The sequence below is a fragment of the Pygocentrus nattereri genome, chromosome 23 (genome assembly GCF_015220715.1).
Source record: "Pygocentrus nattereri isolate fPygNat1 chromosome 23, fPygNat1.pri, whole genome shotgun sequence".
NCBI classification, from domain to species: Eukaryota; Metazoa; Chordata; class Actinopteri; order Characiformes; family Serrasalmidae; genus Pygocentrus; species Pygocentrus nattereri.
This window is the reverse complement of record NC_051233.1, coordinates 17,232,293-17,246,090: the sequence shown is the minus strand read 5'-3', so window position 1 is coordinate 17,246,090 and position 13,798 is coordinate 17,232,293. Positions and strand designations below refer to the sequence as shown.

Genomic DNA, 13,798 nt, shown 5'->3' with positions numbered 1-13,798 from the left:
GCAGCATGAGGGACAACCTCATGTTTTCGGGACTACCGGAGAAGTCGGAAGAAAACCCGGAAACGACAGTGAAGGAGTTTATGCAGGCCTACTTGAAGCTCCCGGAGGACACCGTAAAAACCATCAACTTCGATCGTGTTCACCGTATAGGAGCTAAGCGACCCAGGGCACACAGACCAATCGTAGCCAAATTCGAACGTTTCAAGCAGAAAGAGCTGGTGAAGAGCCGCGGACGGGAGCTGAGAGGAACGGACTTCAGCGTCAACGATCAGTTTCCTAAAGAGATCCTGGAGCGACGCAAAATCCTGTTCCCTCTCCGGAAAAAGTACATCCAAGAAGGTTCACGAGCTGTCATCGCGGTGGACAAACTCTACATAAATGGACAGCTCTATCGCGACCAGGAAACCACGCCATGGCTATACTGATCAGGTGACCTGTGTACACAAACGCCTTTTTTCTTCTTCTTTGTTTTTTTTCTTTTTTTACATGTCTGTTTATAACAATTAATGCCGGTTCAGTCATTACTATTCAGCATAGTGGACTTTGTTATGTTAAGTAATTATTATTATTATTATTATTATTATTTTTATTTTATTTTTATTTTTATTTTTTTATTTATTTTATTTTTTTTTTATTCATTCTTTTGCTATATTTGTCACTTTGGAGCACCCTTTCCTTTTCTTTCTGCATCCAACATGTTTGCTACACAACACACACAATGCTATACAGGACACACAACATGCAGCGTACACTCACATACACATCCACACACACACACATCTTCAGTGAGCACGCAACACTTTCTCGATTAATTTCAATATGAGCATACTGAGGCTTGTTTCATGGAATGTGCGTGGAGTTGGTTCAAGGGAGAAGAAGGTGAAAATTATTAACCGGTTAAACGATTTACAGGCTGACATTGTGTTCCTACAGGAGACACATGTGTCCAGAACATCTGCACACACACTCTCCTCTTCACAGTTTCCTCATATGTACTCAGCCTGTTACAACTCTAAACAAAGAGGTGTAGCTATATTAATTAACAAAAGGATAAACTTTTCTATTAGAAACATGATATCAGACCCCGAAGGCAGATTTATAATACTTAATCTATCTATTCAGAATATAGATTTATGTATTGCCAATATATATGGACCAAATGTTGATGATTCCTCCTTCTTTCATACCTTCTTCACCTCACTTGCTGATCACTCTGACACCACACTTGTAATAGGAGGGGATTTCAACCTGGTACTTAATGCAGAGATCGACAGGCTCAGTACAGCAGTGAGTCAAAGGAACTGGCAGTCTGCAGACATTCTTAAACAATACATGAAGGATTTTGGTCTTTGCGATGCTTGGCGCTCACATCACCCCACTCTGAGAGATTATAGTTTTTTCTCACAAGTACATCACTCCCACTCCTGCTTGGATTACTTTTTAGTCAGTAGCTCCATGATGACGGAAATCACAGACACTCAGATACATCCTATCACTATTAGTGATCATGCATCTGTATCTATGTCTCTGACACAGAAACGAGTTACACCACCAACTAGGAACTGGAGATTTAATACATCATTACTTAAAGAACAAGATTTCATTAATTATTTTAAACGAGAGTGGGCTATATACTTAGAACAAAATAATCTGCCAGAAATATCGCCATGTGTTCTATGGGAAGCAGGAAAGGCAGTAATGCGGGGTAAAATAATATCTTACTGCGCACATAAGAAAAATAAAGAAAAAACACTTATATTAGAATTGGAACAGAAAATTAAATCTTTAGAAAATGCCTATGCTGCATCACCACAAGAAAATATAATTAACAGCCTGAGGAAACTTAAATTGGAATTAAATGAAATACTTGATAAGAAGACACAATTTATGTTGCAGAGGTTGCGTTTGGAAATCTTTGAACATGGAAATAAATCTGGAAAATTCCTGGCCAATCAGTTAAAACGGCTATTCACTCTATTAAAGACTCGGTCGGTAATATTACTCATGACCCACAACAAATAAATAACTTAAAAATAAATAAAGACTTTAATGAAGCCTTATACTCATCACAGATTAATCCATCTGATGCTGAAATTTCTTAATGACATAAATCTTCCTAAATTAAATGAGGATCAGATTATGACTCTTGATTCACCGTTTTCATCATCTGAATTCTATAAGGCAATACAGCACCTTCCAAATAATAAAGCCCCAGGCCCAGATGGTTTCCCAGCAGAATTCTATAAAGAATTTTGGTCTGTGTTAGAACCTACTTTTTTCAGGATGGTGACTCAAATCAAGAATAACCATCTCTCCAAACATGAATTCGGCCAACATTAGCCTGCTTCTTAAACCAGGCAAAGACCCAACACTTCCATCTAACTATCGCCCAATCTCTCTTATTAATGTAGACCTTAAAATTATTTGCAAAGTTCTCGCAAGAAGATTAGAAAAAATCACTCCATATATTATACATTCGGACCAAACAGGTTTTATCAAGGGCCGGCACTCGGCCGATAACACACGCCGACTAATAAATATAATAGATTACTGTTCCATTAACAAATTAGATAAAATAGTAGCCTCTTTAGATGCAGAGAAAGCATTCGACAGGGTAAATTGGAAATTTCTGTTAGCAGTTGTACATAAATTTGGATTTGGCCCATCCTTTATAAACTGGATCAAAACATTATACAGCTCCCCAAATGCACGGGTTAGGACAAATGATCTTATCTCACAAAGCTTCAGTCTGCAGAGGGGAACTAGACAAGGTTGCCCACTCTCTCCCTCAATGTTTATCATCTTCATTGAGCCACTAGCAGCAAAAATCCGACAGAATGTAAATATCAAAGGAATCCAAACAGAAAATACAGACCATAAAATAAGCCTTTATGCTGATGATGTATTACTTTTCCTCGGGAACTCACAAACCGCTCTTCTAAAAACAATCACACTTATAGATAAGTTCTCATCTGTATCAGATTACTCCATTAATTGGAGTAAATGAACAGTTTTGCCTCTGAATTGTAAATTTCAGAACATCATAACTACATCACTACAGTCGGGCAACATTAGATATCTAGGTATAAATTTTTCTCCCAGGCTGTTAGATCTGGTTTAGATTTGGGTGTTTAGATCTGGTTTAGATTTGGCCCTGTTGTTGATGGTGGGGAGCCTGGATGTGTGCGCTCACGGTCTTGGGGTGGGGATCTGGGGGCCCGTGGGGGTGGGTGCTGGCCCCGTCCGGGGGGCTGGCCTCCTCTGTGTGGGCTGGGGTGCGGGGTCTAGGGCCTTGGCGCCTGGGGTCGCCCGTCTCCCGTTTGGGCTCCTCCCTGCGCTGGAAGGGTCTGTGCCCCTCTGGGCGCACCGCCGGGTGGTGGGGGGTCTGGGGCGCGCCGGGGTGTCTGTCTGGCATTCCGGGATTCTGAATGCCTCCCGGGAGGAGGGGTGGGGCACTCAAGTAGGGGGACAACCACATAGGGCCGGTTGGTTCTGGACCCAGGACCACTGTGTCTGCGTGTATATGGGTGGGTGTGAAGTTTGTTGCGGGTGAGTGTGTTTGTGTTGGTATGTATGTGTGTGTGTGTGTTTGTATGTGTTTGTATTGTAATTGTGAGTATGTGTATTGTCATTGTGAGTATGTGTATTGTAATCGTGAGTATGTGTATGTGCGATAATTGTTGTCTCTTGTGTGCGTGTGGGGGTGTATGTTTTGTGCTGTGTCAGCTGTTTGGGCTGGCGCCGGCCTGGAGCACGGTGGTGTCCTGGGGGCGTGGCCGCTTCGGGCCCTGGGCCGGCGCTGCGGCCGGGTGTAGGAAACCGGGGTGCCTAGTGAGCTTGCGCCAGCTGGCTCTCTTCCTCCGAGGGGTAGTTCTCTGCCTCTCGGTTTTTCTTATCCTGACCCTTCCCCTCCTCCCACTCAGTCAAACATTACACTACACATGGGGGTTCTGGGGGAGGGGGGCCCATGTTGCAGTGAGTAGGGCCACCTACCTGGCTCTGCTCGCTGTGATGTGTGATGTCCCACTCCTCCCCTTTTTTTTCCCCCTTACAATGACACATTTCATGACACAGTACAGTACACACAGGGCTTTGGGGGGCAGGTGTGTCACTCAGTGGATGGTGGGTGGCGCTGCTGAGATGACCTCACTTATCTGCTCACTGCTATCTGCCCCTCAATTTTATTTACGTATTAGACATTGAGGGCCTTGGGGGGCAGTGCGGCAGTGTGCTGTTATTCAGTACCACATTGCCTCTGTCCCTCCAATTTTAATTGCACTGTAGCTCACACACATTCTTTTCATTTCGCACACGTATTGAGGGGGGGTGGGGGGGGTGGGCGGGTCCTCTCACACCCCGGTTTAGTGCACCCTGCCTGGTGGGGGGACTGGCCGGTCGTTCGGGGCGGGGTGGCTGTCTCCCTGGGTTGCCGCTGGCCCGGTGCTTGCCCGGGCCTGGGTCTATGACTTGCTGAGCCTGGACATCTGTGGTACATGGTGGTGGGCAGGAGTTACCCCTCCCCACCGCTCCCCGCTGCTTGCCGACTCCGCCCCCCCCCGGGGTATGGGTGTCCTGTGGGTCCCTGGGTGCATGGCTGGACATCTTGGCGTGGTCCCTGCCCTGCTCCCTTGACGGTTGTGTCCTGGGGGTGGTTTGGGCCTCTTTGGCATGGGGGGGTCCTGCCGGGGGTTGGCCGGTCTCGGGCGCTTGGGGCCTCGGGGGCCACATGCTCGGCTCATGCTGGGGATGTTGGCCTGCCGGGGGGGTGGGCTGCTCATTGCCTCTGGCTCTCTGGTCTCTTGCCCTTTGTCTGTGGGCGCTCCGTCTGGGGCCTCCATTCTTTGTCCTCTGCGGTGTGCACGCGGTGGCCGTCGGAGTGTTTGGCCTCAGGTCTCCTGAGTTCCCAATGGGCTGTGGATGGTCCGGGTCCCCTGGGTCCTTCCCTATCTGTCTCTGGACCACGGGGGCATGGTTGCGGCTTCTTGCCCTCATTGTTGAGCACATTCCATGACACATGACACGTGGACGCGTATACACACATATACACATTGCTGCAAACAGTAGAATTGTGTGTGATGTGTGGGTGTATATGTGTATATGCATATGTATGGATATGTGAACATGTGTATGTATGTAGCAGCAAATAGAATTATGTCTAGGTGTATATATGTATATGCATATGTATAGATATGTGTATATGTATGTATATCTGTATAATTGTTTTTTTCCCTCCCCTTTTAAAAAAATATTTATTTATTTATTTATTTATGTATTTATTTAGTTGTCTGTTTATTTACTTATTTTATTTGTTTTTTTCTCTTTCTTTTTTTGTTTCTTTTATTTATTTTTTCTATTTATTTATTTACTTATTTAATTATCATTTATTATGATTGATTATTATTATTATTATCATTTTTTTATTTATTATTATTATTATTATTTTTTTTTTCCCCTCCCTTCTTCTCTTTCTTTCCTGTCCTCTTTTTTATTGCCTGTCAGGCCTGGCCAAACAAATAAAATACAAACTTTAACAAGAATAGGCTTTAGTAACCTATAGAGCTTTTCTTGTAAAAACAAATATGTTTGGTACATCAGTACATTCGGATTACCATTCCGATTGCAAAAATTGCCAGACATGACAGGTTAAAAAAAAAAAGAAAAAAGAAGCTTCGGGTGCCTCGGAGAGTTATTCAGGGAGAGTTATCATGGAATCACATCAGCAGCAGAGCGATAAGTGATTGAGGAACAAGAATAAGGAATAAGAATTCCTTTTCACTAATTCACAGTTCACTATACCAGAGCCCTATTCTGAGTTCTTACAGAAATTTGTAAGTTTTAATAATGCACTAATGAATAAAGTAATAAATCATATGTTTATTGCCACATATTCGTGTTAAGCATAATGTAACATATTCCACAGCTAGTAGCTTTATCCAAACCCTTCCAGATCTATCAGCTTCTATCAGCTGTCCATCTAAACTTAGCAAATTAAATATTATGATCAAATACTTAGAGGATTCTTTTTGTTCTATCTATCATTATGTGGCTCCACTAAAAAGTAAAAGAATAAAGAACAAAGAACAAAAATGGTACAATGATTAAAATCAAGCTTTAAAACAGACAGAGCATAAATGGCACCATTCCAAATCCATATAGAAGGGCACTTACTGCAGCACGCTCAATTTTTCTCCTCTCTGATTGAAAATAGTAAGAATAATCCTAGATTATTATTCAGTTCAATTTCTAAATTAACTAAGAACCAGACAGCTACTGAACTCCTGATTCCATCAGCTTACAGCAGCAATGCAGCTGTAATTAAGCCTCTGATAAAGAAATGCAGTCTTCATCCTGCGAGTTATCATATTATAAACCTATATCAAATCGTCATTTACATCTAAGATTTTAGACAAAGCTGTGGTGCAACAACTAATTTCCAACAACTAATTTCCACAATACTCCCAAATTAAGAAATGCACCATCTCTACAGGATACAGAAAAGCTAGTTTATTACCTGAAGGTTGGATTACCTTATAATGCCCTGCTTTCTGGAAGTCCAACAAAAGCTTTAACAAGCTTTAGCTCTAAACAGTACCACCCCTCAGTACCTGAGTGCACTTATCTCTTATTATGAACTTTCAAGCCTACTTAGGTCATGAGGTGCTGGCTTACTATTAGTGCCTAGAATTATGTAAAGGGGCAGATCTGGGGGTTCGCTGACGTAGAGTATTATGGTGAACTGAGAATGCCGATGCTGTCACCCTGCTGCTCTTATGCATTAACTTGTGTTTGTTGACAGAGGAGCAGAGGGGCACTGACATCTCAGCCCTTGTGTTTTTGCTACCTTCTGGCTTTACCTTTTAGTTAGGCTGTAATGGTTAGGCCTACCAGAGTTACTACTGCACTCTATAAAACTATGTACTGTTCTCAGTCACTCCTAATAGTGTTAACTGTCTGTGTTTCTTTGCTGAGCTGAACAACTGCCAAATTCTGCACAGTCTAATGCTGTTGCTTCATCTGCCTTGATTGGGTACCCCTGTTTGCCTGCGTTCTGGACCAATTTGACCAACATCAAGCTTTCTGCTGTCCAGTGCTAAGCAAGATGTCTCATCTGCATGTGAACCTTCACGTCAAATTATTTAATCATAGATATTGCTTTCCCTCCCTTACATTACCCTGACTTTGTCTCATTTCATACTAACTGATCATTGTAGGATTCTAATTGACAGTCATTGACATTCATATTTTTTTCACTGTAATGTGCTCCTAACAGTAGCCACTGTTGTAGTCACTGATTTTCATAGATTTGTTTCTCGCTGATATTCTGATAGTCATCAGTAGTCATCAGTTATCATTAATTAGTGACAAGCTCATTCATTTTTCCTTTTCTCTATATTCCATGTTTTAATTAATGCAATTAATTAATATATATTAATTAATAAATCTTATCCTTTGGTCATTTTGCTCTTATATTTTTGTTTTGCTATCTGGTGTTGACCAGTGGAGGACAGGTTCCCTTTGTTGAAACTTCGTTCCTTCTTTCTCTTGCTTTTAAGTAGTTTTCCTTGCCACTGTTACCCGTGGCTTGCTTACGGGGGCTTGGGCCCAGATTTTCTGTAAAGCTGCTTTGTGACAATGCCTCTTGTAAAAAGCGCTATTTAAATAAATATTTGATGAACTTTGATTAAGTTTATTTGTGTACTTTGTTTAGTGCCTTTTAAATGGGAGGAAAACTTCTTTATGGTCACATTTGAGCAAATAAGACAAATGTGATGGGGATGTGAATGATTAACTGTTTACCAACAAATAAACAATTTCTTGACTAGTGATAAATCTTACAGAAATGTATTTTATTTATTTATTTATTTATTCATTTTTAAAATTTTTGAATAAAGAATAGCTCCTATTTGATTAGGCAAGTTTATCTTCCAAGCTGAGGAATGTTTTTGAAGGGTATGCTGGCAGGTGCTAGTAGGTTTTGCTACGTGCAACTAAAAATGCATGATCGCACAACAGCAACGATGTACAACATCTGAAGCGAACATTGACAAGCAATAAGTCAGGAAAACCTTTCATCACTTGAGAGAAATTGTAATGCATGGTGTTGTGTTATATTATTAAATTATAGAGGAGAGCAGTGGATAGTGACAGCTTTTAACAACTACTGAGGTACATTAATCCAAAGGTAGCCCTGGTCATGGCATAAATTTTTTTATTATTTTTTTTAACTTGGGCTCATTACTTAGTAATGAGTGATAGAATATAGAATTTTCAGTAGCCGGTCATTGTGTATTTTAGTCTTTTTGCTGAAGATTTAGTTTTTGGATCACATAATCATAAACACAGTTGTCAGATCCTTTCTTTAAATGTAAGGTATGTTCAATACAATTTCAGCCTGTGAACCTCATATACACACTTATGACTGGCCAGACCTGTGAGTAGTATCTTGCACCAATACAGAACTCAGTTACTCACACAGTGGATGGCAGTTTACTTCCATTACTTCAGAACTTTTCCTGGTAATGTACATGCTTGGACAAAAACATTAACAGCATTCAGACTGCCTTTAATTAGCTTCCACTGTGGTTCTAATATTAACAAGGAACCATAAGAATATTGCTATAAAATCTTGTCTAATTTGATGTTTTCCATCAAGTACGTACTGCGAGTGCAATTAAATAAAAAAATAATTTCAAATCTGTAACTTATTTAAAAATAGTATGCTGGTGAGGATTGTGTTGTGAGAAGTTGGCAATACCCAACCCTAATGGTGATGCAGAATTTGGCCAATATTGTCGGGGTGAGTTCCATGTATATCAAAAATGTAGACGGTTCAGCTTTACTGCTAGTCATGACCTCCATTAAAAGGGCAAACCAACTTCCTATTATGAAAAAGCTGGCTTACTGGATGTTATTTTCATGCCTCCCTAAATTGCCTTTGGACAAAACTTGCTACAAACTGAGACTCATTGTCGATATATGTAGATAAATATTGGTTTCTTGGACCTAAATAATTTCAAGCCAAATATCATGCATGTACAACCCCATTTCCAGAAAAGGTTTGGACAATGTGCAAAATGTAAATAAAAACAAAATGCAACAATGTCCACATCATTTAAACCCTATACTTAATTGAAAATAGTACAAAGACAACATAACAAATGTTGAAACAGAAAAAAATGTTATTGTTTATTGAAAAATATTTGCCCATTTTAAAATATATGCCAACAATACATTTCAAAAAGGCTGGTAAATTGTGTGATGCTAATAATAAAACATCTGGTGGTTAATTGGCAACAGATCAGTAACATGACTGGGTATAAAAAGAGCATCTCAGAGAGGCTAAGTCTTTCAGAATTTAAGATGAGGAGGGAGTCAGTGTCACCAGTCAGTGGCCATGTTTACAAGCAAAGTGTGACGAGGATTAAGGTGATGCATGTGCGGAGGTAAGCGACTTTTATTGAGGGCAAATCCGGAATCGGGGTCATAACGGTCCAGGGTAATTGAGCCAATACGTAGAGATCTTGGTACAGACATGACAGAAAAAACTATACTTGACTTGAACTGAATAAAACATCCAACAGCAAACAAAGGTTCAAACAGGAGAGGGACATCAAACAAAGACTGATACAAAGACCAGCAAAGACAAAGTGCAAACACAGGGCTTAAGTAACAAAGGGACAATGAGGGACAGATGAAAACAATCAGGGGCAGAGTCACGAAACGAGGGGGCCGTACTAGAAAAACCAAAACAAAAATGCACATGGACAAGACTGGGACAAAGATTTTTTTCCAATCCAATTGAATACATTCCAAATACAGATTCAGACTGAGGTGTTTATATGCACTCTATTCAACAATTTGATGGAAAATCTTTGTTTACATGGACGCTACAAGTAATCTGATGCAAAATGACATCCATGTGTGGAGAACAGTACCATGACAGCGAACATCACGTGAGGTCCAGTCTGAGTGAGATGAGTTTCCAGTTGGCGCACTTGAGTTTTTAATCGCTTTAAAGTGATGTCAGACTCAGTAAAACGTCCTTCACGTGTACCTATAAAGAAAAGGGAAGAAAACATCATGTTCTAAGACACATAAGCTGGACGTCCATCCCACCACCGTCTTTTAAGTTCAAAGCATAAACTTCGTCTCCTCTACCAGTTTCTGCTCTGCCATGTTGAACATAGGAAACTTGGCTATTATTCTTCTCTTTAACGGATTGTTTACAGGATTACTCACCTCGTTCAATAGGATAGAAATTGCACTCCGAATGGCTTCAGTCGGACTAGACTATTCCGACTGAGATGTTCACATGGACATATTCTATTCTGATTGATCTTTTAGTTGGATTATTAATGGATTATAAGGTCATATACTATGACCTATTTCACATGTAGCTTGTGAGCTTGTCATTCTGTAGAGAAAATCACTGCATAGGCTCAGGAACACTTCTGAAAAACACTGTCTATGCAAACAGTTCATCACTGCTACCTGCAGTCCAGTCTTATCACCACTTAAAACATTTGGAGGGTTATGAAATGAAAAATATGACAAAAGAGACCTCAAACTGTTGAGCAACTGAAATCTTCTATCAGACAAGAATGGGAAAAAAAAGTGGGCTAACAAAGTATGCAGAGAAACAGATGGACTACAGTCTGTAATTGTAGAACTACAAAGTGCACCTATATAATAAGTGTAGCTGATAACATGGACAATTAGCATAGAAACAAAGAGGTGGTAATATTGTTATGCCTGATTGCTGTATTTTTCAATAAACAATAAAATTTCTCAGTTTGAACACTTGATACGCATTCCAACTTTTTTGGAAATTATGTTTTCCTGAAGTGAACAGGGTGTGAACAGATCAACAGAAGTGAACAAGTGAACAGAATTTCAGCCCAGACTGTTTTTTGCATGACATACAACACAGAGTATTCAATCAGCACAAAGGTGATTTTTTTTCATTAAGCCATCAGCCAGCAGAATGTAAATAAACTCAATTTTAAATTAATATAATCACATACATTTTTTTTCCTCAGTTATCATATTTCCTAGGACCCTCTTGGTCTTGTATGTGAAATGTGACAAATGTTGCGCTGTTAACAAATGGTGAGGAGTGAATAGAGAAGAATAAAAACCAGTTAACATGAAATCAATTCAAACCTCTCCACAAAGATGGCCATGTCAAAATAAATGGACAGCACATCTTTCTTGATACAGTTGTGTACAATTGCTGCAATAAAAAACAGGTCCACATGGCAAGGGGTTAAAGGCATAGTAATAAAGCAGAATGGGCCTCATTCACCAATATCTTACAAATTTTTTCCTAAATTTGTTCTTGAGAAAGGTCCTAAAAAAGTTCACTACAGATTTTTGATTTGTTCTTAGACTGCAGAATTATTTGTACATTTGTGCACTTGAGTGTGCACAGATTGGTGAATGTCATTGTCTTCGTAAAAACTGTGCAAGTGTGTCTTAAGAAGAATGTCCATCAGTTGGTGAAAAAGGCTCAATGTTTAATTGTAATGCATTAAGAAACTGTTGGTTGGAAAATGATTATGTAATGAACTACTGTTTTGGAACTTAAAACCACACAATTTTCCTAGGTGAACTTCAGGTGAAAAAAAAAGTAAGAATATTCACTATGGCCAATTCAAATGATCAGGTTCACTGAGAAATCCTGCTTTGTGTGGGGTTGTGCCTATTCAGTCAAAAGAATATTTGTGAGGTCAGGCACAGATGTTGTACAAGGAGGCCTGGCTCGCAATTGATGTTCCAGTTCATCCCACAGATATTCAGTAGGGTTAAGGTCAGGGCTCTGTGTAGGCCACTGGAGTTCCTCAACACCAAACATGTCAAACCATGGACTTGCTTTGTGCACAGGGGCACAATTATGGAGGAACAGGAAGGGGCCTTCCCAAACTGTTGCCACAAAATTGGAAGTATAAGGATGCAGTGTCTTTATATGCTATAGTATTAGCATTACCGTTCACTGGAGCTAAGGTGCTTAACCCAAACCCTGAAAAACAGCCCCTGACCATTATCCTTCCTTCACCAAACTTTGCTGTTGTGAATATGCATTCCAGTAAGTAGTGTTCTTCTGGCATCAGCCAAACCCAGATTCGTCCATCAGACTGTCAGACGCATGGTTACTTGAGAGAACGTGTTTCAACTGTTTTAGGGTACAGTGGCAAAATGCTTTACACCACTACAGCTGACATTTGGCATTGCGCATGGTGATCTTAGGCTTGTGTGTGAATGCTCAGCTATGGAAAATTTAATCGAGTTCCTGACACACATTTATTGTGCTGACATGCTTCAAGAGGCAGTTTGGAACTCTATAGTAAGTTATACAACAGAGGATAATCTTTTTTATGTGTTATGGGTTTCAGAACTTGGCAGTTGACAAAGGCAAGCAGGGCAGAAATTTCATGAAATAACTTGTTGCAGAATATAGCAGTCCATTCTACTATATAGCATATAGCAGTTAGTACAGTCCATTCTACTGACTGTGTTTGTCTATGGAGATTGCAAGGCTATGCACTTGCACTCTTAGCAATGTGTGTAGCTGAAACACCGGAACTTAATTAATTACAAGAGATGTCCATATACTTTTGTATACCTTTTTTAGTCCCTCCATAGCTCCACCTGTGTCTTTCTGTTGTCAGTGTTGTGTTATTTTAATGAGCCTAATATCTCTCTCTCTCTCTCTCTCTCTCTCTCTCTCTCTCTCTCTCTCTCTATATCTATCAATCTATCTATCGCCCTTGCCCCAGGCATTTGCTGTTGGAGGGCTAGGCTCCATTGTTCGAGTTATGACATCTAGAAAGACTATATGACAGCTTGGCAAATCCTGAAAGCATCAGAAGACAACTGTCTATCTTACTGAAGGGAAGAACTTGTCAACGATTGTCTCTTGGCTGGAGAAGAAACCTGTGAACTATTTGGGATAAATGAAGGTGGACGTGCTAAAACAAGCAAAGCTTTTCTTTTTCATGTGTGGAAAAAGTAATGTGAAAGTGCTACTTACTGTGGTATGGGATAGATTATTTACATAAAAGCTACAACAAATTATTTGAGATCGAAGAAGTAGAAAGAAATGGGTTTAAAACAGTGTGCAGATGGATCAAAAAATGAAACCATTCTGGTAAGAACAGTTCTGTTCTTGGATGTAGTATATATAATCCATTAGTAGGTGACAGGGAGCACAGGCAGTGAGTGTACGCACACAGTGTACGCAAAAGAAATTGTAGGACAGCCAATGGAGTGCAATCTGTGGTGCGCTGCATGAAAGTGTGAAATTCAGATTTATTCCTTATATCTCACTTGCTTCTTGATCCTCTCACTCTTTATGCAGAGAGAGCTCTTAGTTATTATGAGTGACCGCTAGTTTAAAAAGAGAAGACGCACACCAAAGGAGGAAGAGGAAGATTACTGTGAAGTGCCTGCTGCAATAAAAATACTGGATCTCTCATGTGGTCAGAACAATCATTCGCTCCATTTTTCTTACATATTCTTTTATATTTTATATATTTATTTGTGAGTGTTTTAGATCTATCTGTGTGTCTACATTGTATGTCCAAAAGCATCCAATTTAATATAATTCTTATGTATATGTGTATATATGTACACATATACATACATATACAAATCCTGTGTATATGTATATACACTGCTCAAAAAAATAAAGGGAACATTCAAATAACACATCCTAGATCTGAATGACTGAAATTTTCTCATTGAATACTTTGTTCTGTACAAAGTTGAATGTGCTGACAACAAAATCACATAAAGGCAT

General features: G+C 39.9%; 1 protein-coding gene across 1 annotated transcript in view; it reads left to right on the top strand.

Moving 5' to 3' along the window:
• arpc5lb (actin related protein 2/3 complex, subunit 5-like, b) overlaps window positions 1-13,472 on the top strand; it is a 54,495-nt gene extending 41,023 nt beyond the window's left edge. The window contains exon 4 of the mRNA XM_017721151.2: window positions 12,777-13,472. Coding sequence (XP_017576640.1) covers window positions 12,777-12,839 — 63 coding nt within the window. The 3' untranslated portion in view covers window positions 12,840-13,472. The remainder of the gene's footprint in view (window positions 1-12,776) is intronic.
• Window positions 13,473-13,798: the final 326 nt, after the last annotated feature.